Below are 1,020 nucleotides of genomic sequence, written 5' to 3' on the forward strand. Positions count from 1 at the left end.
AACTCCAAAATTGGAAGAAATATTGAAGACCAAGAAAACAACATTGGAAATTTCGGATTTGGCACAAGAAACACAAAAGGAGAAAAACTTATGGAATCAAAATAAAAACAAGAACGAAGTAGAAAGTGCTTTAAAAGAGCTAAAAAATAAAGCTCCAGGACACGACGGTATAATTGCCGAGCTCTTGAAAACAAGTAAGGCAGTAACAGAGCTATTTAATAGATGTCTCCAAAATAGCAAAATCCCTAAAGACTGGAACGAGAGTCTAGTAATACTCGTACACAAAAAAGGAGACAAACATGCCCTAAATAATTATAGGCATATACCGTTGCTCAGTCAAGTATGCAAACTATTTGTGAGAGTTATTAACAATCGGTTGACTTACAACAAGGATAATTACCAATCGGTTGAACAGGGTGGATATGGAAAGGATATGGTACATCAGACCATCTGCTGAAAATAAGAATACTGATAGAGAAGTCAATGCATTTCATATACCCAAATTTCTTGCCTTCATAGACTACGAAAAGGCATTTGATAGTATCGAGCTGTGGGCCATAGAACACGCTATTAATAAATGTAGAATAGATTCGAAATATAGGCAAATAATACCTAATATATTATATTATATATGAAATCACAATTATTATAGTACATCTAGATGAAAATACAAATTCCCATCCCCATTAAGAAAAGAGTTTGATAAGGCGACGTAGTATAACTTTTTAATCTAGCCCTAGAAGACGTCTTCAAAACTACAAATTGGTCAACATCTGGCATCAACGTTAACGGCAACATGTTAAACCACCTCAGATTCGCTGACGACATCTTGATTATAGCTAGCACATTCGAGGAATTACAAATTATGATGGAGGAACTCGCAGACAGTTCCCAATACGTCGAACAAAAACAAAAACAATGATAAACACAGATGACCCCAAACGTTTAACTATAAATGACAGTGAGATAGACCAAGTGGAGGAATATATCTACCTAGGCCAATTTCTAAAAAGAGGAAAC

The 1,020-nt window shown here is 35.1% G+C and overlaps 1 protein-coding gene across 1 annotated transcript; it reads left to right on the forward strand.

The window, feature by feature from the left end:
- The first annotated feature begins 422 nt into the window (after positions 1 to 422).
- Positions 423 to 922, forward strand: LOC140451774 (uncharacterized). Its single transcript, XM_072545627.1, has 2 exons — positions 423 to 579; positions 735 to 922. Exons 1-2 carry the CDS (start codon positions 423 to 425, stop codon positions 920 to 922), a joined length of 345 nt encoding a protein of 114 aa, XP_072401728.1.
- The last annotated feature ends 98 nt before the right edge of the window (positions 923 to 1,020 follow it).

Source organism: Diabrotica undecimpunctata, chromosome 10 (genome assembly GCF_040954645.1).
Source record: "Diabrotica undecimpunctata isolate CICGRU chromosome 10, icDiaUnde3, whole genome shotgun sequence".
NCBI classification, from domain to species: domain Eukaryota; kingdom Metazoa; phylum Arthropoda; class Insecta; order Coleoptera; family Chrysomelidae; genus Diabrotica; species Diabrotica undecimpunctata.

Bases quoted from the DNA above. Each gene is read 5' to 3' on its own strand.
- LOC140451774 (XM_072545627.1), top strand. From the start codon at position 423: ATGGAAAGGATATGGTACATCAGACCATCTGCTGAAAATAAGAATACT. The intron at 580-734 runs GTAGAATAGATT...TTTTTAATCTAG, and splicing joins AGAACACGCTATTAATAAAT to CCCTAGAAGACGTCTTCAAA.